This window comes from Cheilinus undulatus, linkage group 4, assembly GCF_018320785.1.
Source record: "Cheilinus undulatus linkage group 4, ASM1832078v1, whole genome shotgun sequence".
Lineage (NCBI taxonomy): Eukaryota > Metazoa > Chordata > Actinopteri > Labriformes > Labridae > Cheilinus > Cheilinus undulatus.
The window spans coordinates 40,043,596-40,067,963 of record NC_054868.1 but is presented as its reverse complement, the minus strand read 5'-3'; the positions used below and the strand labels follow the sequence as shown (position 1 = coordinate 40,067,963).

At 38.6% G+C, this 24,368-nt stretch overlaps 1 protein-coding gene across 1 annotated transcript in view; it reads left to right on the top strand.

Annotated features, from left to right (window-relative positions):
* Positions 1-21,050, top strand: part of nr3c2 (nuclear receptor subfamily 3, group C, member 2) — a 145,586-nt gene extending 124,536 nt beyond the window's left edge. The window contains exons 8-9 of the mRNA XM_041784606.1: positions 12,604-12,761; positions 16,077-21,050. Of these exons, the coding sequence (XP_041640540.1) occupies positions 12,604-12,761; positions 16,077-16,232 (314 nt within the window). The 3' untranslated portion in view covers positions 16,233-21,050. The remainder of the gene's footprint in view (positions 1-12,603; positions 12,762-16,076) is intronic.
* The last annotated feature ends 3,318 nt before the right edge of the window (positions 21,051-24,368 follow it).

The following is a 24,368-nucleotide window of genomic DNA, read 5'->3' as shown; positions in this document are numbered from 1 at the left end:
TCAGCTCTACTGAGCCGATTGTTTATCTCCCCAATGGTGCTTTGGTTTTTGGTCATTTAGTAAGAGTATGGCTTTTTAAATGTGGAGCTAGCTTCAGTGGCTCACAATCAAGAGCTTGTTTTGTAGATCAGGCTTGATTGTGAACAGCACATCTTTACTTTACACTTACTCCACAAGGCTTATTCAGGGGATAGTCACTGTTTGTTTGTATGGTAAAGAGGCTCTGCTAGCCTCTCAGCTCAGTATAAGACTCCTCAAGACTCTTGTCTCCCTTCATTTGGCCAGACGACGCTAGACACTTGGAGGCCTGCAGGACTGAGTATTTGTGATATTTACACCAGGTAAATCAGTGAAACTGTGGTAAAAATCCCATTATTAGTAAAGTGTTCAATGTATGGATTAATTTTTCTGATGATAATTGCAGCATAGAGATCCATTCAGAGCTGTTGATTTCTGACTTTCCTCCATTCCAATTCATTCCTAATGGCTGTCCCCAACTTCCTGACCCCCAACGGCTATTCAGGATCATGTGGTTGCAGACAGTCTATATGGATGTACAGAGGTGCATGAATAGGGTCAACAAAGGTCACCACTGCTTCAAACAACACTTCGAAGGCACAAGCCTCACTAGCATCGGTGGTTTTGGACCTGGTTTGGTTTGATGGGACAACTTTGAAAATGAAATGGGTGGTCATGGCAGAGGAATGGCAAAAATGTTAAAGACATTGTTGCTGTCTCTGAGTGAGCTGGTCATAGTGTTGAATAAATCATCATAAGAATACTAGACCTATGTTGACATGGCGGGTACCTTACAGCATATAACAGTGAATTTAGAAGTTTTATGTGTACAGAGGTCTCTTGGAGAACATAGTGTGGACAGTCTTGTTTTTGAAAAACTTCCATCTCCTGGTCCCTAAAACTTTTACTTTACAATCTGTGCTGACATTTTATGCCATCTGGACATTTTTTTTTTAACCAATATATGGAGGCATGGTAATCACAAATGGTTTAAATGATCATTAAAATCTGAATGGTATCACTATCACTGCCTCATCATTAAAACCTGTAACCATTTCATCCCTACTGCAAGATATGAATACCATCGCCCTGATACTTGCTCTTTGATTTTCTTTAACAGTTCTTGCTGCTTTTAAGCCCAACAATTTAAAATTTTATGAGGCAGCAGTAAAAAAAATATGGTAAATTTGGGATGTGTTTACAAATGCAGCTCACCCTGGTCCTTTCAAGAGTTTTTTTGCATGTATTAAACAGCATTTGATACCTATCATTGTTTTAGTATCAGAGTTAGCAATACATTTTGATTGTTTGAAGTTTTTCTAATAAATCTCTTCTTGATTTGTCTTCTCAGCCCTGATTCTGCTCATTTTTGCGGTACAGTAAAAAGAAAATGGATCAGACTCCAACTGCAGCCTTGCAGTTTCTTAGTCAAAATATTTTTAAAAAGTCTTGAAGCTGCAGTCCAAAATCAGAAAATCAGTTTTTCCTTAGCCATAACAAATAAAGAAGCATTCCTTTTGAATCCTTTGTTGGTTTTAGTCATTAAAAAAATTCAAATTTTGTGAAAACTTCAAAGATTTTTGTATGTTATAAAAAGTATTTTCTGGAAAGTAATCAAATTCAGTCAGTAGTTTTAAACATACAGTATATTCCTGGCCGATGATATAGGGTTGCTTTGGCTTCATAGTACAGTGACATATGGAAGCGGCAGTGTGTGAACGCATTCGCCTGATATAAACTCTGTTGTTGAGTCATCTGGAGGCAGGGGGGCTCCGGCTGGACCTCAGCAAGTGGATGTTTGGGAGAGAGAGAATACAGAGAGAATCCAGGAGGGAAAAAGAGGAGATTTAAAGAGTGAAATCAGACAAATGTTGACACTGAGAGCTGGTGTTGGTGAAGCAGAGACAGGTGCATAGCTATAGGGAGAAAAAAAGAAGAGACAAAGGATGAGGTGGGCAGGGGGGGGTTGGTAGTGGTTGGCAGATCTGGTCCTTCTGTTGCTGTGGCCTCCCTCTCCTCTTCCTTGCTGGTCCTCTGGAGGTTTTCCAGAGAGTCCTGCTGTACTTAATAAAGGCCAGTCAAGCACCAGGCAGGGCTCCAAGACCTGCTATTTTTCTCCACTTCCTTCAAACCCAGGCTGGAATATTTGAAGGAGAGAGTGCAGATAAAAGTATACAGAGCTGAAACAGGGAATTTAAGGTGCTTAAGTCTGCCTCGGTTATTGGGTTCAGTCAAAATATAGTGGTTAAACATGAGGGAATGGAAATAAAGGGCTTGGATTTATTTGGGCAGAAGAAAAGTTTTTGCACCTGTTCATACAAATATTAATGTGACAGAGCAACTGTCCTGTCCTGGTTCAGCTCTTTGATTTCCTTTTCTTCCCTTTCTGTGCCAGGCTGTGTGGTGCCGTTCAATGTCAGGCCTTTCCTTTTTTTCCATTTGTCTTTTTTGATATGTGCAGGACAGCGGATAGAGGAGGAAATCAGGGGGAGAGTGTGAGGAATGACATCCAGATAAGGAGCCGTGTGTCAGGATTGAATCACCTAGAGAACTACAGCCTCATTACATGAGGAGGCCCCTAACTTTTGATTTATTAACACTGATATTTCCATGAACTTCCTGTTTTATTTTGCATCATTGCTATTTGCAACTAGGATTTTGGAAAGTGCCCTAAAGATTGCAACCAATTTGTGAACACTGTCATTTTGCTGCTTTTGCTGCAGAGGCAACTCAGCTTGCTGCTACTTTCAGACAGTGAGAGATTTTTATAAATACTCCATGCTTATCTTTTGATACAAATGAGATGAACGTCATATGTCTAGCTTATAGAGATAAACAAAGGTAGACACAACATGACTCCTGCTATGCTTAGCGATAATGCTGTTCAACATCCGGGTCGGGGCCCAGTGTGGAGACTGTGGAGCACATGCAGAGCGCTGAGTCCATTCTGGTCCGACTGAGGTGTATACACGAAAGAGAAATTAATGTCCATCCACGTGATTTAGATGTTCTAGAGCAGTGTTTCCAAGACATTTTTACCAGTCACCCACTTTTTACATGGTTCAAGCCATCAGGACCAAACAACTTTGTTTTCTGCTGAAGGCTGGTGCCAGCTTTAATTAAGTAAATTCTGGACTCTATCTGGTCTTGACATCTGATGTATTAGCCAGGAAGAAGCCCCTTTACCTCTGTTACATGGGTTTTCTTCAAATGCTTGACCCCTTAAGCCCTCAGAACTTGCCTGGTCTGGAACAATGTGTTTCTTTTTTATTAGCCAAGCATCAATACAGTAACTGTGACATTAGCTCTTTTGTCATCCAGTGGCTGGAAGAGCCTTGTTTTGTGCTTTATTATAGTGGAGAGGGTTAGTGTTATAGGGCGTGGCCCCCCATGTGGCTATAATGTGTACTGCAGAAATAAATGTCATTGAATACTTAAGCAAAGAAATTATTTTTAGCAACCATAAAATCTCCTGCCACCCAACTCTCCCAGCCTGGACTTTCAGAATCTATGAGACATTCGATTTAGTATGATTTTAGTCGGACTAGTTTTTTTTTTTTTTTTTTCCAGATTATTTTTTTGGGCTTTATTCAGACTGGGCAGCTTAGGAGATACAGGAAATATGGGGAGAGAGAGTGTGGGAAGACATGCAACAAACAGCACTGAGACCAGGAATCTAGTTCATGACCAGTGCGTCAAGGACTATCACCTCTGTACATGGGCACCTGCTCTACCAGTTAAACTAAACTGGTGCCCCAGACTAGCATGTTTACATGCATTTTAAAAATCCAGTTTTTGTAAGACTAAGATAAGCCTTTGACTTTTCCAATCTGCATAAAAATGTTCTTAGTGATCTCTTCTAAAACCCTTCAAACACACTTTTACAAGTAAGCCTGTCATGAATTTACTTGAATTGTATTTCATTTTTTACTTTCTTTAAATAATTTTGTGTTTTGAAATTCTTTTAGATTAATTTTAGGGATGATATTGGTTGTAGACATCAGTAACCTCAGATACTGGCCATACAAACAAATAAGTTAGTACAGTTTCAGGCTGTACCAGCAGACCTACACCAGCTGAAGTCTTTATCTTTATTAATTATCACTTCTTACGCTTGAAAGTGTGTTAAACAACTGAAATGTGTTCATCCCAAAAGTCTAAATTGTGTTTTATATCTGAACTACCATGTAGATATCAGTATTAGTACTGATATTGACATTGATATAGGCTAAAATGATTCTGTAAATAAATTCTCCCGTATGTCTGTTATTTCTTGATCCTTGCTGTGCTTTTGATATCAAAACCTGCCTGTTTTATCTTGCTGCCTTTACAACTTAGATTTTTAAAAGTGCTTTTTGCAGCATTTCTAGTTAAGCTTGCTGACTTCTGGAAATGATCCGATTTGTGTTTAGGTGTCAGCTATCGTAACCATTAGTATTATTTGGGAAATATTTCATGAAATGTACTAGTGTATGGTGTGATTTTCTGAATCTGCGGGGTTTTTTAAAGAACTAAAGGAAGCTGGTTCTTTGCTACAGTCAGTCGGTGCTAACGCCGAGGCCTTGTGGAAGCAGCAGTGGCAGAAATGTTTACAGAGGAGTTGTCAGAACTTGTCAGCGGAGTGCGTAGTATGGAGCCACTGAGTGTGTGTGTGTGTGTGCCTTTGGGCTGATTTTGAAAATGTGTGAGTGTGTGTTAGGGTGAGTGAGTGAGAGAGAGAAAAGAGAGAAGCGCTCCGTTTCTCTCTCTGACCTTGGCTAAGGTTTCACTGAGCCTGCGGTGTCTCATGACCCTGTTTAGATGTGGTCCGGGAGCAGCGGCCTGCTCAAACCAGTTACACTCCTCACCCTTTTCTATGTAGACGCACAAAATACTGCTGGATGTCCGGTTCTTAAACTCTCTTAGTAAACTGTATATCATGCTTGGTGTCATTCCTGATCATGGAAACCAGGTTAGGCGTTTTATGTAACAGCTGGGTTATGTATTAGCCTGATAATTGCTCCATTACATGAAACACTATCATTTTCATTCCAAATAGTCATTTGGTTTGTGTTTAAAATAGCATTTTCTGCTGAACAACCTCCTAAAAGCATCACTACAATGTTACATTAGTCATGCTCAGGGAGAGTTAATGACTTAATTGTAACAGGTCTTAATTCTAAAGTGAGACAGGCGCTGTCACTCAGGTATGTACTAAAATCTCAGAGCAGGACGCTGCATGTTTTCAAACAACAAACAGGACTCTTCAGGCAGCTTTATTTGCTTCCTCTGCCTTTTGGTTTCATACAAATGCAGCCAGAATAAAACGGCTCAGCATAAACACTAATTGACACCTGTTACGGAGTCATAGATGCCCTATTTGGGTAGAGTTCATGGTTACAGCCCCTTAACTAAAGGTCACTTTCTAATCAGGGCAAATGTGGGTCAGTGGAGGAAAAACAGAAAGTCCAACTCAAGGTTTTAGCATGTTCTCATCATATGGTCGATGAATGAAAGCATTGAAACCCCAGCCTCCGCACCAGGGCTCATTCATATCTGCTTTCACCAGCCTTATACGACCTTGTATATTTTTAAGTGGTTGTGCAATGGAAAGAAATACAAAGAAAGCGATAGAAAGAGGTCTTGACCTTTATCACACTTGATCTCACAAAAAGATGCAGTCCATGACGAGTAGAGTTTTGATTGTGGCTACGAACTGATAAAAGAGGAGATTTCTTTCAGATGTTTTTGATTAGTGTGACCCAACCCGGCCATATAAATGAATGTATAAACTTTATTTTCCATTTTCTCTGATTAAATCAACTTTAAATGCTGACATGGTTGGCTGTTATATTCCTGTATGTAATTTCATAACATGGCAGCACATAGCATTCTTACTGTCCATCCTGCATCCATTACCAGGGCTGCCCACAGATTTGGCTGGGCCCCTAAAAAACACAGTGAATGGGCCCTCCCCAGCTATGATTTATTGATGATATCAATGCATGTATGTTGGATCAGAGGCATTGGTGCTAGCTTCTTGGCCAACAGTTCCCTCATTTTGCAGCTGAGAAGTGTATCAAACTATTTCTGGGTTCTGATGTTGGAATCATTTATTTGTGCTACTTTTAACTGCTTTTCACCACTTTTTCCATCCATTTTGGCTGCTTATTTTTGCTACTTTTAATTCATTTTTGCTGTTTGTTGCCCATTTTTGTCACTTTTTTGCTACTTAATGCTCATTTTTGCCACTATGTTAGATAGATAGATAGATAGATAGATAGATAGATAGATAGATAGATTTTTTGCCCCTTTTTGGTTATTTTTGATACTTTTAACCAGTTTATGTCACTTTTTAACAACTTTTTACCTTTTTTGGCTGCTCTCTGTCCACGTGTGCCTCTTTTTGTGCATGCCACTTCTTTTTGGCACTTTTGACCTATGTTTTTTTTTTTTTTTTTTTGCATTTTATTTTACAATAATATTATTGTTTTCCATTTATGTTGTTTGTGTTTCTCTGCTTTTTTCTTTATACAAATGAAATTAAATGACTGGAAGTACACCAACCATAAGCCACAAGACTGTGTAGAACTTTTAGGCATGAATTAAGGCTGAGGTGAGGTAGACGTGATGAGTAAGCTGCCTGAGGGCACCACCAGGTGGCGAGGAGGTCTGACACAACCCTGGTCGTGCTCTGGCTGCCCTTGCATATAACCAAGGGAATGGAAAAATAAACTGTTGAAAAAATAACAACCTTTAGGGCTCAGTAAGGAGTGGATGCTGCATAAGTGTGGACTAGGGTACCGTCCGGGCAGGTTGCCCAGCAACCTGTGGCTGTCCAGCATCTCTGGACATATTACCAGATGTGAAAAGGCCTGGACAAATAGATGCCCTTGAGCTTGACCTTGCCTGCTGAGTGACAGACATGTATTGACATGTGTCAAGCTTGGAATTACAGCTATTAGGTGTTATTACAAGTTAACCGTTGTGGATAAAGTGGGCTCTAAGGTGAGAATAGCTTGTGCCACATGAATCATCTGCCACCAGATCAGCCAACAGGGAACTTTAACTGCTGTAACCTAGTTTCAATAACATCGCTAAATGCTCACATGCTTGGGTTTTTAGCTGAAATAAAGTGATCCAGGGGTTTAGTTGCTCTTTGAAATGCTACAAATGAAAAAATAAAAACAAACAAAGGAGAAACTGTGTATGTGTGTTACCGCTTCTCTTTTCTGTAAACAGTTTTACATACATATTAATTGGTTTAGTCACTTTAGGTAGTAGATGACGATATGAGGCTGTTGTTGTTGTTGTTGTTGTTGTTGTTGTTGTGGGGACTGGCCTTGGTTTTTGTTCATCAACAGAAAGTCACTTACGTACAGGTAGAAGTAAGACAGGGTTTCTTTCGGTAAGACATAAAACATAATTACAGTATCGGTGTTGGCAAAAGGAACAACAATTAAACGCCTCGGCAAGTCAACCCTCCCATCTCATCACCATGATGATCGGTTTGTGTAATCAGTTAATAAGAAACAGGAATATAAACAGGATATAAACAGGATATTTCATCTATTCCCATGAACTCATGTTTCTTACGCTTAAGTCTAACACTGGTAGACTGGAGAGGCCAAATCAACCATTAAGGCTCAGAATTTCACATTCTGCTGTGAAAAATATTTCTGTTGGAAAAACACCATAAAAATTTACAACACAAGAATACCATCACCTCTTTTCAACATGTTTCATCGTGCTGCAAATGCAAGGAATCCACTGTCTATGCGGTTGATAATGACCATTCATTATTATCCACAGGTTGATAGTCGTCTGGCTGTGAAGCCTCAGTCTGCAACACATAGAGGGTGTTGAAACCATCTTTTGGCTTTATTTTTGGCTTTTTTTGTTTATTTGTACAGTGTTAATGCCTACAGCATGCATTTGAGAGGGTCAATTTTTAAAAGATTTTCTTATTATCAGAACCTGTAACAGGTTAATAAGAAGTTCTGTTCATTTATTGTATATATTTGGGATGTTAGTGACCAAAAATGCCCCATAGAAACTCATTAAAACCACAATTGTTACAATTGCTATTGTAACAATCTATTAAAATCTTAGAATTGAAGAAAATAATAATGCATTAAAATTAAAGTTGTTTCACATTATCAACATAGTCAAGGCTGTAATAATCATCTTCAAGGAAATCTAATTTGCATGAAGTATATTAGAAAACCTTTTTTTTTTTTTTTTTGTCTTTTTTAACATTACAAAAATCGGGGTTTTATTCAGTTAAAAGCTGCTTTTAAAGGGTAAATTCCTTAAAAAATAACTCAGCATTTAATATTTATGATCAGGTCTAATCTTAATTTAAAAAATGTAGTAATTGAATTGCCATTTGTGTCTGGTGTCCATTTGTGGCCAGCAATCTGAGTGTATCAATGTACTAAAATCTTCATTTCAAACTTCAGAAAATATTGAATTCATAGAAATTAAAGATGTTGCTCTCATACATATTCAAGGTTTTGATAATCCCCTTCATGAAAATCAAATTGTCTTGCAGTATATTTTTAAAAAACTTATTTGGGGGTGTTGTTTTACAATACAAAAATCAGGGTTTTATGCACTTAAACTGGAATTGACCTGGTTCAATTCCTAAAGAAAAAAGAAATTGATATTTATGATCAGGTCTGATCTTGATTAAAAATTATTGCTAAAGAAGTTGAAAAAACTTAATGCATATTATGTTATTGTTATTTATGTATGCTGAGATTGTTGGTCACAAATACCCTGAGTTATTACCAACAATGAATAGATGTTGATCATTAATTCACTGCTAACTTGTTTTAGTTAAAATAAAAATTAATAATCCATTTTTTATAAGCAAAATACCAAACCCATCATTGTTCAAGCCTCTTAAGAGAGAGATTTCTTCATCTTTAAAGTCAGACATTAAATTAATCAGTGGCTGAATTTATTTTATTTTACCTGGATAATAAATGGAATAATGGCAGCTCTTTGAGTTGCAATACATCGCCCTGAAAATGAATTTTGAAACATTACATGTGGAGATAATAATTGTCGCTCTTTGGTTTATCAACGAAAAATAAATTCCTGACAAATTGACCTGGATTTCTGCACCCAATCAATGCCAAACTCCTGTCGTTATGAAAGCATTCCTGTTCGTTTTCATCATTACCTCAAATGACCTGGTGTCATTTAAATGGGTGGGTAGAAAATTTCTTATGGCCAACACTCTCACTGTGTCATGTGGCATCCTTTCTATTGGCTGAAGGACGACTGGGGGCGTTTCCTTCAGACTGATTTGAGTTCTACTCCGTGAGAGCTGAGGTGTTTCTTAATGTGGAGGAGAGCAGCTGAATGTCATTTAAGAGTTCTGGCAAACTTCCATATCTGTGACTTTGTTCTCCCGCACAGGGACGGGGAAGGAGTGAGAAAAAGACTGCTATGCATTCTCCTTCTGCATTTAGTGTCTCTCACTCCTCAAATCTATCTGAACTGCTCCGACTAAACTTCTTTTTTAATTTCCTCTACACTGTTGCTATCATCCAAAGCAGCATAATGTGAAGAAAGGAGGGTAGCAAACAGTCATTTAACAGCTCTAGTCCTACTCAGTGATGAATGCTGTTTGGTTGACAAAAGTCTCTTTTTAGAACATGTGAGAGCTGTTGTCCCTTTTATTATTGCTGTCGAGATGACTTTGAATCACTTCCTCTCAGCGTATCAGTCGTCTTTCATGAATCAGCGGCTGCATGTGAAAACTAATTACCTCCTAAAACGGTCAGAGTGGTTGTAATGAGTTGCTAAATGGGCTCGGGCCGTCAACACAGGAAAAAAAATGTCCAAAAAAGGCTGCTGTGTGGGAGGGAGAGCGTAATTCACCGAGCACCTTTAATTACCCTTCACACAGTTACACATTTCTGCATTAAAGGAACATACCAGGGATTGTGCACGGCTCTGCCTCAGAACTGTAAATGATGTTTCATGTTAGGGAGGAAAAATACATAAATACAGACCAGTTTCTTACTGGTTTTCATCCATTCATCTGGTCTGTGCTTGCAACAGATAAACCATCACAGTTAACATTTACAAACACTTTCAAGTGTAAAGAATGATGATGAATAAAGAAAACTGCTTCCGCTGACTTAGGTCTGTTGGTCCAGGCTAATATTTAGAGCTGAGTGGAGGACAGACATGCAGAGAAGAAGCTGCCTTGTCATAATAAATTGAAGGGTATTTTAAACATGGTGTACTTCCTAAACAGTAAAGCATCATTTTTATTTCATAGATAAATTTCAAATAATGATGGAGAAAATCTGTTAAAAGTGGCCACAAGCAATCCCAGAATGCTTTGCATGTAGCTGTGATCCTTTACAGAGAGGCTGTGCAATTTACCTGGCATAATATTGACAATGTCAGTTGACAAGCAGCGGGCAGACAGTCTCTTTCTGTCGGGAGGAATGCTGGATGTCATTTTTTTACAGACAGCTGCTGGAAATTGAGCCGATATCGGTGCCTGTACCAACGTTTTTTTCTGTTACTTCTTTTGGTGTAAGACTCATACTATACAGACATTTTCTCTCATCTTTGACCATGAAAGCAGATCATAGTTTGTCCAACTGGATACATGTGCTGAGTAAAAATTTGATGCCAAAAACACAATGCCAGCAAGAGTCTGGCTGTAGACCGTACATCTCAGACTAACATGTTAACATGAGACGCCGGCTCTGTCAGAAAGGAAATATACACCAAAATTTCTAAAATAAAACTGGATAGACCTTCTGTTTAGGGTTTGTGTAAGGGTTAAGGTAAGGGCTAGGATACCAAAAGTTAAAAGGTTAAAACCTGACCAGCAAAACCTGATTGAAAAAATTAGGAAAGTCGAGTAAACAGTCTGCTTACTGAAAAAAAAAAAAACATCCTCCATGAAATTTAAATGTAGCTCTAATAGCTAAAGCTATGCAGATAACATAGCTACATAGGTAGTATAGCTAAAGCTAGGCTCACAAAGCAAATAGATATTTATATGAATGAAGCTACAAAGCTGACATTAGCTGTGCAAACTATTTAGCTATGTTAGCTTTAGCTATGTTTGCTAAAGCTTATTTGCTTAAGCTTAAGCTGCACTGGCTTTCATAGCATTGTTGACTAGGTAGAAAGCATAGCTTTGTTAGCACTGGCTTAAGCTAAGAAAGCTAAAGCGCGCCACAGTTGATTTGACCTTTTTCTCTCTTTTTTTTTTTGTGACATTTTCCCTAGTCTTTATTGTTTGAAATGTAATTATTTCGTGAATGTAACTGCCAGACTTTGTTTATGAATAAAGTTGAAGAAAAATAAAATCTAAAACTGTAAATGTGTTGTACTGGCAAATTATGGCACTTCCATTCTGACAGAGACAGTGTCTCACATTATTGGTCTGCAAGAGGGGGAATCAGAGATCAGATCACAGTCTGCAGCCGAGCCCCTCTTGATGCCAGCATTAAATTCATTGAATATTTAACCGATATCTGTTCATGCCTCATATTTCGGCTGATGGACGATGTTTGTCAATTGGGCCAATATTGGCTGATAGAGATGTTAAACTGATGCTTCAGTACTTCCCTTGCAAAATCAAATGTTTATTACCACAAACCTACGTCAGATTTGACCACAGAATACACTACAGCCATCACATGGTTAAAGGTCAGAGCGTAATTCTAAAATGTGCCCCTTTTATGACAGATTATTTATCATTTTACACATTAACTTTTAGATGTCCCTAACTAAATACAACCAGGTTTCATTCTTTCTTTCCTAAAGTCTGAGTTTTATTATGCCATTGCAGTCATAAATCCCATTCTACCATTTTTTATCACTCTTGATTTTACTCCTTTTCTTCTTGAGTTGTGTCTTCTTTCCTTCTTTTAATGTTGTCTTCTATATGTACACTGTAAACACTTTGGATCAACCGTGCTGTACGTTAAATGCTGCATAAATACAATTGAATTGATTTGATTTATTTCACAGATTAGCTCTACAGCATCATGAATACTTCTATCATCACTTGTATAGGGTCTTCAAACACAGGCGGTGGTGCTGCTGCTGGAAATGGAAACATACTCCCAAGGCATACTAAACATTTGCACATAACACTGCAGCTTTTTTATGACGGTATTTAAAGGGATACCCCGGCCTTTATTTAATACCACCGGATACAGTATTACCACCCAGCCTTAGCCAGGACATTGTGGTAACTCCCTGTAAGCTGACCTCAAGTGTCGCTCTCACTTATCATGTGTGCATTCACAGAGGTCTCTTCACTCCTTGCTGTTCACACTGACCGCTTATAGCAGGGATCTGATGCAGAATCTGTGCTTGCATTTGACTTTTAAAGGCAGTAAGGTGTGATTTTGCTATCCTTTAAACTAAAAGGATCTTTAAAATGTGCCAGTTAATCTATAAGTATGGAAAATGTTTTGTTTCAAACAATAATGTTGATCAGTTTTTGTTATCCCTTACCCGTCCCAGTTGGACTCTATTTTTAATCAGCATATTGTCTCCTCTTGTTTATCTGTGAAATCCAGTCAGTGACAGAAGTGTTTCTCTGCTCCTCAGTTCCCAAAGAGGGTCTGAAGAACCAGGCTGCGTTCGAGGAGATGAGGGTTAATTACATCAAGGAGCTCCGCCGTTCAGTGGGAAAAGCAACCAACAACTCTGGCCAGACCTGGCAGCGCTTCTTCCAGCTCACCAAGCTACTGGACGCCATGCATGATGTAAGTCCCCTCACCCCGTCTGCGTCCCCATGCCAATCCCCTACAGTACACGGGCACAGGCTTCCCCTGGCAGCCGGTCGGTGTGCCGTGCTTTCACACACACACAAGGAGAGGTGTCCAGTGGCATTTTTGGGCCTCTAGTATAGCTGGGCATGTTTTGAATAAGATGGCAGCATAGTGGATTTGGATAATGCATTTACTCAGCAGTTCAATGGCAGTGCAGCTTGGAATAAGGCTTACTGCATCCCAATCTGTCCCTGAGGGGGAGGTTATTTTGGAAGAGGCGGTGACCAGCCTGTATTGGTGAATGGAACAGAAGGGGATCAATGCAAGCGGAACAGTGGTCACAGCATCAAATGTGCTAAATCACTGCTCTTTTTTTATGCAAGGGTTAACCAGGTTGTAAAATAACCACAGTGTAGTTAAAGCTGCAACAGTCAGGGAGATACATGGCAGAGCTCCAATGACCCCGATGACTGAGTGAATGGGGTCAGTGCTGAAAGGATGACCCTTCTCTAAAGGAAGGCTGGGAAGGAAAAAATCAGTGCTGCCCCCAAGTGGTGAGAGGAAAAGAGCTGGGGAGGGGACTGTGACCCAACAGGATGTTCCTGGTATCCTATGGTAAAATAACAATGACAAAGGTTTATTTTATCAACATGGATGGGGAAAAAATAATTTCAGGGGATATGGAGGTCTGAAGGAACTGCCCAGGGAAAATTTAGCATCCTACTATGTATTTTTTACATAATGGCTGGTTATATTCACTTATTTGATTTGGCGATCACTTTCCCACTTTTTTTAAAGTGGGAAAGAACTGAATATTAATTAATAAGATTAATAAATAAAAGACACACTCAGCATTAATTTTAACTTTTAGCAAAAATGTTCAGTAAAAGCCTGCAGGTGTTTTTTTTAAATAGTGTTTAAATTAAAGATCCAGTGGGGAATCTTTAACTTGACACTGAATATACTGAAATTATTACAGATGTCTCTGTAGGACCTCTAAAAGCAATTAAAAATATTTAAACATAAAGATTGACTCTTTTTGTAGTTCCTTTAAATGTCTGTGGCTGGCACTGCAGGGTAGGTGTCAGACAGTACCAAACAGCCTTTTATTCACATTTTCTACGGGAAATAACCAGAAATAGTGATACACAAAAGAGACAGCAGGTGATTCAATCTATGTTCAAAAATACTCAAACACATGAAGATGATGGACTCTTTGACAATAGTAGGGGTTGGCGAGTTATTAGCCTGGCTGATCATATCAATGCCAATATTTGGCTTTTTCCTAATTATCTATATCTGTTTTTTTATTTTGCTCGTAATCAATGAATTCGATTGATTAAAAAGCACGCCACTTTGAATCTGCTGTGAGTTGTGTCTTCCCCTATGTTTTCACTCTTTAAAGTGTTAATCTAAATCAATATCTTTACCATCTGAAACATCTATGGGATAAACATATTAATGCACCAGCGGTTATAATACAATTTTTTAGAATATTCTGAAAACCAATTTGACTTTGTTAGATTAAGTTGAAATTGTCATAATAAAACAAGTAGCATTTTCAATGCAAGACTTGTACTTGTATCAGAGAATTTTCACCCAGTGATATTGCTACTGTTGTACTTATTGCTGGCATCAAGCCAAAATTTTGTGTCTCCATTTTTCATCTTTTTTGTTCATAAATTAGTGGTCACCCTTTTTATCTGTCAGTAGGTTTAAACACATTTTAAAGCATTCATTAAAAGATGCAGACTACGACCACTTACACAGCTTTTTTTCATTCCCTGAAACGTGGTGATTTTGGAGATAGGAGGTTTTGGCTCGACTCAATGTTATAATTATAATTAATTATTCTCTAGTAATTAGAAATAAAATGGCTTTGCTTTTTTAATGGCAGGTTCACTTTCTGTCATTTTGTTAATATGAAATTCAAATTACTGATGACCCATTTTTATGCACATTGGTTGCAAATGTCAATACTTAGTCCAATAACCGGTACTGGTATTGGCTCTGAAAAACAATTAACAATAATCCACTAATGCCTACACCGCAGGGGAGGCCAAATCAACACAACCAAAAGTTTTCAAGACAGTCTGGCTGCAGACCGTTAATATCTGACGGCCACTCTCACACAGTTTGTTCATCTGAGATGCCGTATACCTCAGAGTGGAAGTGCCATATATGCTGAAAGGAAGTTTAAGATTTTTTTTTTAAATTCTACTTTATTCATTAAAAAGTTTGGCAGTTACATTTATGAAATAATAACATTGCAAACATTACAGACTAAGCAACATTTCATAAATAAAGAAGATGACAAAGGTCAGAGGTCTAATCTGGGATTAAATTATGTATAGACCCATTTTAGAAGTAGCTGGACAATGGTGATGCTTTGGCTTTGTTAACTTTAGCAAAGAAAGCTAACATAGCTCAATAGCTAAGTAATTAAAATCACTTAAGCCACATAAGCCAATATAGCTAAGTTAGCTTTAGCAACGTGAGCCAAGTAAACTAACGTACGTAGCATTAGATACATAGCTTGCATAGCTGCTTAGTGTGCTTAGCTCGAGCTCCATTATCTATGTAGCTCCACTATCGAGGTAGTTTATAAAGCCAATGGAGCTACGTAAGCTGTGCTTGCTCTATGTGAACGTTTTCATGGAGGACAAGTTTTTTCCGTGAGCAGACTTTTTACTAACTTGATTAAACCTTTTGTAATCAGGTTTTGTAGGTCTGGTTGTTATTTTTAACCCTTGGCATCCTAACCCTAACCTTAACCCTTGTCGTAACCCTAAACAGAATTTTAATTTGATTTTATTTTGAAAGTTTTAGCCTGTAAGAGAGGCTGTCAGAGATGTAGTCTACATTTACACCTCTCTAAAAGTTCCTGTTGGCTGTATTGTAGTGTAAGTCTTTACAGTACTGCTTTTAAAAACTTAATATTTCCAAAAAATAAAAGTTTCCTTCTTTTGAAATAAAGGAACTTCTACAAAGTGCAACAGTGGCACTATTGTAAACTTCAAGGTCATTCTGCAGGCATTTTGTAAACCCTCCAAATTAATAAAAAAAATAATAGCAGCCTTTTATCTGATTGCACAGCCTGACATCATGATTGGAGTTGGATTAATCGCACAGCACTTTTTAAAAAGTGTACAGCAACCCTGACAGGGATCTGCTGGTCTTAATTTTACATCATCACTCTTACAAAGCATTTTAAATAAACTTTCAGATTCATGTTTAATGTTTAAATCAGCTATATCGTTCTACAACTGCAGTACATTATTGATTGAATTGTGTGTCTGTGTTGTGCAGCTGGTGGGGAACCTGTTGGACTTCTGTTTCTACACCTTTCGTGAGTCCCAGGCCCTGAAGGTGGAGTTCCCTGAAATGTTGGTAGAGATCATCAGTGACCAGATACCAAAGGTGGAGTCAGGCCTCACTCACACTATCTACTTCCACAAGAAGTGACTCACGTTACACTTTGGACAAAAGCGGCATTAAGAACTGGAAGAGAAGAGGAAGAACAGAGGAGAAACACACGAGGCAGGCCAGACCAATGGGCCTGCACCCTGTCGCCCAGTATGCCAGCGTCCTCGTCTCCAATGGGAAAGTTAAAACGGCGAGGTGACAGAGGTAAAAAAGAGAGGGGAGATGGATTTCACCCTGCAGTCATCCGAGCAGGTCAGAGCTGGGAATAGTTCGTTGAGAAAGGGCACGACACGGCTGAGGAAGGACTTAAGACAAATGTGACAAAGCAACCAGAAGTTCCCCCTCTGTGCCCCGCCCCCAAAGACGTTAACAGTATTTTCTATGGAGATAAAGCCATACATTTCTTAGGATGCGCTAGAAACACTCACTGCACACACTGACAACACAAACGTAGAGGGAAATTGACACACATGCTGTCCACATGCCTTCACACAAATGCACAGATGCACTCCACATGCACTAAATCAGATTCCCTTTCTAATCTAGAGAAAAAAATCTTTGCAAATATTAACTGTGGCTTATGCAGTTTTCTCAAAATAATAGCACTATTAAAAATGATAATATTATGCCAGTACTTAGATTTTGCTTTGCAGTGTAGCAACATACTGCAAGACTACAGGGCAAAGAATTTAAAGAGGTGGCACAGAAATACTGGACTGCAAGGTGAAAGGTCTATTTGAATACATATTTAAAGGGCTATACAAGCGTCATCATAAGCTGAGTATTTGCATTAAGCTAACAAGTCCAAGTTTGAATTTCAATCAGTGTCATTCTAGCTATCATTAACATTCACATGCTGAGTTTTTAATTCAAATATGTAGTAAAACAATCAAAACTGATATGCAAAAGTCCAAAGCTAAAGCTGTTTCGACATAAAAATGTCGCTCTTGTGTAAAGAAAGCTTGCACGTGAAGCTCCCATGTCATAAAGTCACTATTTTAGGCATTGTGGTGTAGAATTAACACAACATTGATGAGTTACCCTCATGCAAAAAAAAGAAAAAGAGTCCAGGAGTGCTGCAGGATTTGGAAAACATGATGCTTTCACAGGAAACAATTTCAGTAGAGTCCGCTGGTAATGGATTTGACTGAGGTGCATCCATAGTAATTGTGTTTTGTGTTATCTCCAGAGCAGCTGTCCAAATGTCTGTTTTTACTCACAATGAAGCGAAACCAGCCCTTTGTGCACCAACACTTATCTACTCTTCCCAGAAATAATAAAAAAGCATTTTATAAACGTGTGTTGCAAAGGTTTAGTTTTTGACAAGCCAGTCATTTTACATTAAGGTGCTTCATTTCTACAAAAACAGGCAAAATATAACATGTACAGTAACTCTTAGAGCCGTCCTTACAATATGTTGTGCATACGGACACACAGTTTAAACACACATACTCTGTAAAGTTGATATAATCTCAAATGAAGCATTACTCTGCAGTGCTTACAGCAAACGGCTAATGTATCAAAACCAGGCAAATGTGTACAGGTATTAACAACTTCTTAAACACATTCTCTTCAGCTGTTGTACAGACGATGTTTTGAGGTACATGTTGATGAATGCTTGATGAAGAACTGTGGCTTTGTTCACCTTTCCTTTTTTCTTTGGGCTTATTTCTACCTTTTTTTAAGTGAGGCCGACCCAGTCATCTGGACCATCTCACACCCCACTGGTTTCTGGGTGGTTGTAGAACTATGATGCTACTGAAAAGCGATAGAGCCGCTGAGGAAGAAAAACAGTGGAGGCGTGTGATTATTATTATTTTGTGCCCTGTGAGTGTGTATTTACATGTGTGAATGGAGCATAAGTTTGTGTTTTGTTTTTTTCTTTTTTTCCTGGCAATGAGTGCATCACGGATGTGCTCTTTCAGCGTGGGGTATTATGCATTTATGTTATAGGATTAGCCATATCCTATTTCCACATTTAGATTTGCACAAGAGGAGATACAATGTGAAATGAGGCATTAGTGCAGCTAGCGGGGAATTGTCTGTTTTGATAAGCAACTGTGATGATGCAGGAAAAGACTTTCTGCATGGTCACCCAGCCCTAAAGTTAGACACCGTGACATCACTGGCACAGCAGGGTGCTGGTGCACTGTATCTGCAGCTACGGCATGTCGTATTGATGACGCTGTAGCTGCATAACGAGGCCTCTTCTGTGGTGTTAAATGTGCAATGATTGACATCTAAAAGATGTGAAAAGTAGAATGATCACAACTGTCTTTAAGGACTGTATGAAAATTACTCAGCAGGGTCAGAAATGGTGAAAGTGTAGTTTTAATTTTTGCACATGGGATGGTAGTTTATATTTGTAAGACAGGAGAAAAGGACTTTGAACTTCTCTACTCAATATTGTATATTTTATATCAATTTGAGGCTCAAGGGCCCATCAGAAAAGATGGAGCACTTGCAGCGTTAATTCATCATCTTTACAAGACTTAATAAATTTATTAAAAAATCTAATAAAATGAGTAAAATTAAAAGTAGTTGTTTTTATTTTTCACAATGTAATTTTTAAAGATATAATAAGTGTAGAAAAATACAAATGCCTGATAATTTGCATACAGTCCCTTACCAGAAAGGCCTCATCTACAACTTGTCTTTGTTGTGCTCAAGTTTGAAGGACCCTAAAACTAATCTCTCGCTGTTTTTGTTTAATTTTGCCCTTTTTTAAGGAATAAAAAATGTCTAAAAGGTTCATAGGATGAATGGGAAAGTATTTTTGAGAGAATTATATTTTGCTGGAAAACAATATTTAAGTACTTTGTCTAAAAATGATATCCTTTTTGTAAAATGAAATGTTAATGCATGCTTTTTGATGAGATGTTTACATTGTATTTAAAAAAGGGAAACTTGTGCCTTTTTATCTCACCTGATTTACAATTTTACAGTATATATTGTAAATAATACAGCAAGTCCTTATGTTGAGTATAGTATAAAACATTTCTACTTTTAACCATCTCGTTGGAATATTGGAAAAATGTGTGTTTCCCACTCGCCATGTTCTGTGTGTTGGATCACAGAGAAAGAATTTACAGTAAGGGTGCCAGAAAGGGCCAAAATAGAGAATTGAATGTATCATACATTGTGAGAGACTTATGGAACCTACTACCTGAATGTTAGAGAGAGTACATTTATTTTCTTCTTATTAAGTAAAGTTCTTTTATTTTGCACCTTTTTTATTTTAAAGTTCTTGCATCATTGTTGAAGTGGCTCAAACAAAAAAAAAGTGATAATCAAAAAGTATTTCTTATTTTGTTACGAGTTGTATCAAGTGATGGATCATTGAGTTGTTGCTGTTGAATTGATTTCCTAACCCATGGCGGTTTTGTTGATGAACACTACAATAAAATCAAGAGATCACAAGCTATCAAAAGTGGAATACGTGAAAAAAAAAAAAAAAAAATTTTTTTGTTATTTTTAGCTTAAAACGGAAAGCTTCTGCACAAAAAAATCAAATAAAATTTGATGTTTTGTGACCAGTTATAAACTGGGAATATTGCACTAACTGCCAAAACAAGTTTCAATCACAGAAAACACAAATCTGTCCCAAAGAACGGTCATTTACAAAGGAAACACGATAAATCCCTGATTAAGACAGCAAGTGTTATGCATCATGTTGTCACTTGCAGCATTTGCACTCCAGAAGTATTGGCTTTGACTGTTGAGTGTGTTTTTACTATTTGTGATATTTCTGAAGGGATAGTGTCAAATTTTGGGTAAACATCTGCTAGGAAAAAAAGACAGTTGTTACCACTCTTATGTCTGTTGAATCATGTGAACTACAGCTTGGGGACAATTAGCTTAGCTTAGCTGAGCTTAGCCTTACCTAGCTAAACATGAAGACTTTCGGTGTACATCACATCCTTCTGTGCTAAATACTTTTAGTACAGAGTGCATTCAAATTGAGAACTATACTCAAATGCAGAATACTACCCGCCCACTCGAAACCGTCCAAGAATTGAATGTGAAACAATGGAAACATTGCACCCTCAATGAATGCTATATTGATGATGTAGTGGATGTTGTACTATTAGCATGCTAGCTAATGTTAGCATCCACTTGTTAGCTAATATCTTAATGTAAATAGTTTGCAAATTCTGATTTTTTAAAAACTCACTTTATAACAAGAAGTAGAAGCAAACAGACGGCTGAACCATCATCACTTCCTGTTAGCGCAAAACAGCAGGGGACAATATGAACCCTACTGTGATTAAGTAGACACAGACATAGACTTAGTGGTGACACTAACTGCTTTCTAATAGTTTTGAAGCCCAACAATGGCACTAACCATTTTGGAAATGCTGTCCAATGTACTCTGTGTAAGCCCAGGAAGAAGCAAAGAGAAACAGCTAAAAATAAAACATAATATTTTTAAGTAGGTGCATCTAAATTAGTGTTTAATCCAATCACCTAAATTAATTCAGAATAAGCCTTTAATTCATACATCGGGAGGGTTCCCTTCATGGATGCCACCATCTCGGATTTTTGCATTTTAAATGCTTCTATGGTAGAAGGAACCAAATAGCATACACATTTTTCTTTTTTAAATTCCACTGTTTGCCACAGTTTCCACTAGAGAAATGGGCACTGCAGTCTAGAATTGACTGTTAAATGTTGTTGATGTTCAATTTCACACACTGCACCTTTAAGGTGGACCTTTAGCCTCCTGACAAATGATCACACATCCATCTGGGAAACCACTCATAGACAGAGATTGGGAAAGGGCAGAGCGTTTGAAAAGAACTCGGAGGGTGATTGGATTGGTCAATGTTCTGTCACATCTTTACGGCCCATAAGAGCAACAAAACACATGACATAGCCGCTACCGAGCTGCGCCCCTACCGAAGGAGTAAACTCCATACAGAACTGCATAACACGAAACATGGCGACTGTAGGCATGTCAGTACACAACTTTTGTCGTTTTTGAAGTTCTGATAAAACTGGCGCTTCAGGAGCATCCACGCTAATGTCTTCCACCATAATTGAACCGGCCTCTTGTTGTTGCTTGCTTGTGTCACAATTCTGCAGCACCCGAAAGTACTACCCCTCGACACTGACTGGTCCTGTCACTTTCTAACCGGGCCCAAGCGGTTCAGACGGGAGCTTTGCAAGATGGATTTGCCAGTGAGAAACACAGAAACGGGCGTATCCATCTGCTTTGCGAATTTATAAAATTAATGAGTAACAATAAAACCAAACCTTGTCTGCAGTGTGTGCCAATGAAAAATGAGATTTTCAGACCAAGTTTGTTTTTGTGCCAGGCTGTAAACATGTCGATATCTGCTGTGAAAAGTGGGCATTTTAAAATGGGTGTTAATGGGACTTCAGGGCCTTTGCAGCCAGCCTCTAGTGGACACTTGAGGAACTACAATTTTTCCCCTCCCACTTTGTGTTGGCTTGCAACATAGCAGGTTTACGCTTGAGAAAAATGTGTTTACCTGATCAACTGGCGTTTTGTTAAGATTGCTGGCTAGCATTTTCTCCTATTAAAGTGAGCCAGCTGATCATCCAAGACATAAAATCCCTACTTACCATTTTTAACCCTTTCTCTCAAGCAAACCAGGTCAAATGTGCTTTATAGCTTAAGATAGCTAGGCTAACTATCCCCAGGCTGTACATTCATATTTATCACACAGACATGACGGGTAATGTCTCTCTTGTAATGTAATGCAAGGCGTGTTTTCCAAAATGTTTATCAAATGAATATTTATGGTTCATCAGTAACCACCTACTTAAAACTAAACCATGAAAATGTCCCCTCCTAAAAAGAGCAACATTATCTTTAAAGCTGTCTCCTCTACATGGGCTCCTTTCAGGCATGAATGACTCAGAATGTGTTCTTCTGCTGTTCACAGTACACTATGGCGTCACTGTATGTGGAGTCATGTCATTGCCATTTTCTGTTCACAGTGATGAATCGGGTGTAGAGAGACTAAGCCATATCTCCACAGCCATGGCAGTGCATTTCTTCTTCTTATATAAATATACACAAATGCTTTTTTTTTTCCAATTCCAAAAATGACTTTTTACCAAGATGCTTTGTACAATATTTCTCAGCAACTATCCAGCAAACAAACAGTAGACATCCTTCAACATAAACCTACAAAACATCTTTGAACCCGTTACTACTGTATATCTTGATGCAGATATTGCCATACTTGTGTTTGCAAAACTATTGCAAGATTCTAATAAAACTGTTAAACTGATGAAGCCATGTGCAGTGTGTTTGTGTATGAATGTATGGGCTGAATGTGTGTGATAAAAAAGTGTACCAACAGACAGAAGCTAGGAACCATGCCCTAAAAAATGGGCTGTTTGATCTGCGTGATTTCGAAACAGCTGCATTTGGTGGCTGGGGAGGATAATGAGCCAAAAAACACAGAGTTAGCGTGGAAAAACAGAAATGATGTGGAGCAGCAGCAGGTAGAGCCGTCACAGGGAGAGGAGATGAAGGGAACAAAGAGAAATGGAAAAAGAGGAGAGTAAAAATGACAGAGATAAACCACGCTCGCATGATACTTTTACAGTAAAACGGTGCCTGTGGAGAAAAATCACCATTAACCTTGTTAAAAGCTGATCTGAAAACACGCCTGCTTTGCCAGACTGTAGAGCAGACAGTATTACTTTTTTTTGCTCGTTTTTCTCTCTCTCTGAATCCACAACCCTCTCCAAATCTCCCCCAGATTTCCAATTGCTTTCACTTGTAGTCGTGCCAGATAAACAGAATCTATTGGATCAGGCTGATTTCACGGCTGCACCCGCGCACATGGCGGCTTCTGTGGCGCACTCTCTGAGCTGAAGCTTTTTTTTCCCCCTTCCACACTTTCTTCTTTATGTTTGAAATTCACTTTCCTCCAATTTCCCACTCAGTTTTCAACCCCAATAACACATCAAGTCCTATTATGGTTTTACTTCTGAAGCTTTGCTGCTGAAGAAACCAGGAAAGGCCACAAGAACGTATTAAGTTAGCGTTACTTCCAGACGTACACATTTCTTGTAACACTGAGCTGTGCCATTCTTTCATAGTTTGAGGCAAATAGCTGAAGGCTTTGATCTAAGCTGAGTCATGCTGTGGGACTATTTTTTGGGGCTGAAGGACACTGCGTCATGAGGAGGCAGAGGACGGCTGGAACACAGCCAGGACTCGGAAATGAAAAATGATGTCCATTTGGATTTTTACCCTCCTTAGACACCTATATCGAGTTTAAATCGGCACGATAGCACTGATGTATACGTCATCCTAAAGTGGTAGATGAGCATGCAAAGAAGCAGCTGATACCGCAGCAGTTTAAATGTTTTTAATATGAGTGACTCACCTAGATTAATTCATCAAACTCCCAAGTTTAGGATAATTGGAGAAATGTGAGAACTTTTCCTGTAAACAAAGCAGTTTGAGCTCAGGAAAAGCAGCAGCAAAGGAAGTGAGAGGAGTTTTAAATACTCCTGAGACCCAGACAGGTAAAGCAGAGGGAAAAGGATGGCAGATGGCATGCTTTCTGACAGACAGTCCAAAGCAGAGTGAGAGGCAGGCAGGGTGGATGTCTATATGATTCAGCAGTATTCTGGCAGAGGGTAGATGATGATGATGAAGAGCCCCCGGGGTGGGTTGCGGGGGTTGATTGAGGGGAAATATTTTGCCCGTCTCATTAGCTCTGCCTCATTTCATTATGTAATCATTGTGTGGCTGCAGAAGAGGACATGTGTGTCGCACTGACGCTGTGTACACTGTGTTCAAACCTCAGAATAGTTGGTCAAATAACTGGAGGTCAAAGAGCTTTAATGAAGTGTTGGTAATTATGAGGCTGAGGCTGAAACAAAGGTCTACAGGTCTGTTGTTATGTTATTATACAGAATCAACAGGGATTTCACCTGTTTAAAAGATAATCATCTGATTTTCATCACTTTTTGTCAAGTTTTTTTTTAACTTGTAGTAAGATGCCCACTAAAGGTCAATATAAAGAGGAAGAATTACATTAGGCATAGCATGACTCATTCTACTAGCGAAAGAAGAAATCTTTAGTCACCTTATTTTTAGATTGTGGGGATTACTGTGCACTTTCTCTGAGGAACAAATGATGAATCACAGAAGTATTACACATTGTGCTAGATGTCCCATTG